The 467-nt window shown below is 70.0% G+C and overlaps 1 protein-coding gene across 1 annotated transcript in view; it reads left to right on the top strand.

Annotated features, from left to right (window-relative positions):
• Positions 1-164: 164 nt before the first annotated feature.
• Positions 165-467, top strand: part of H696_05621 (hypothetical protein) — a gene marked incomplete at both ends in the record, with an annotated part of 2,561 nt that continues 2,258 nt past the window's right edge. The window contains one exon of the mRNA XM_009499437.1: positions 165-365. Coding sequence (XP_009497712.1) covers positions 165-365 — 201 coding nt within the window. The remainder of the gene's footprint in view (positions 366-467) is intronic.

Raw genomic sequence — 467 nt, 5'->3', positions numbered from 1 at the left:
CCAACTGGACCTCCCGCACTCTCCCTGCTCTCCCACCCCCCCCCCTCCCCTCTCCTCGCCCTCGCGCCCGCTCCCCCTCCTCCCTCCCTCCCCGCCCCGGTCTTTTCTTCGCCCCCCTCCCACCCCGGCCGCGAGAGAGAGCAGCCCGTCTGATCGCCGCCGCCATGGCCTCCTCCTCCAGCCAAATCACCCACGGCTACTACAGCTTCCTCGGTGTCCCGATGGATGCCACGGACAGCGAGATCCGTGAGGCGTACGTCCAGCTGTCGCGACTGTACCACCCGGACAAGGTCCTCGACGAGGACGACAAGGAGGTGGCCTCCGAGCAGTTCATGCGGTTGCACCATGTCTACCAGAGTGCGTCTGTCTTCTTCCCCCCGCCCCCGCCCCCCCCCGTCCTGGTCCTGTCTTCGGGCGTCGACAGGGGGGCCCCTCCCGCCCCTTGTCCCGGGCGCCCGCATGCCGGT

The sequence above is a fragment of the Fonticula alba genome, assembly GCF_000388065.1.
Source record: "Fonticula alba strain ATCC 38817 unplaced genomic scaffold supercont2.12, whole genome shotgun sequence".
Classification (NCBI taxonomy): domain Eukaryota; order Rotosphaerida; family Fonticulaceae; genus Fonticula; species Fonticula alba.
Note: the sequence above shows the minus strand (reverse complement) of the source record. Positions and strands in the feature narration are given on the sequence as shown.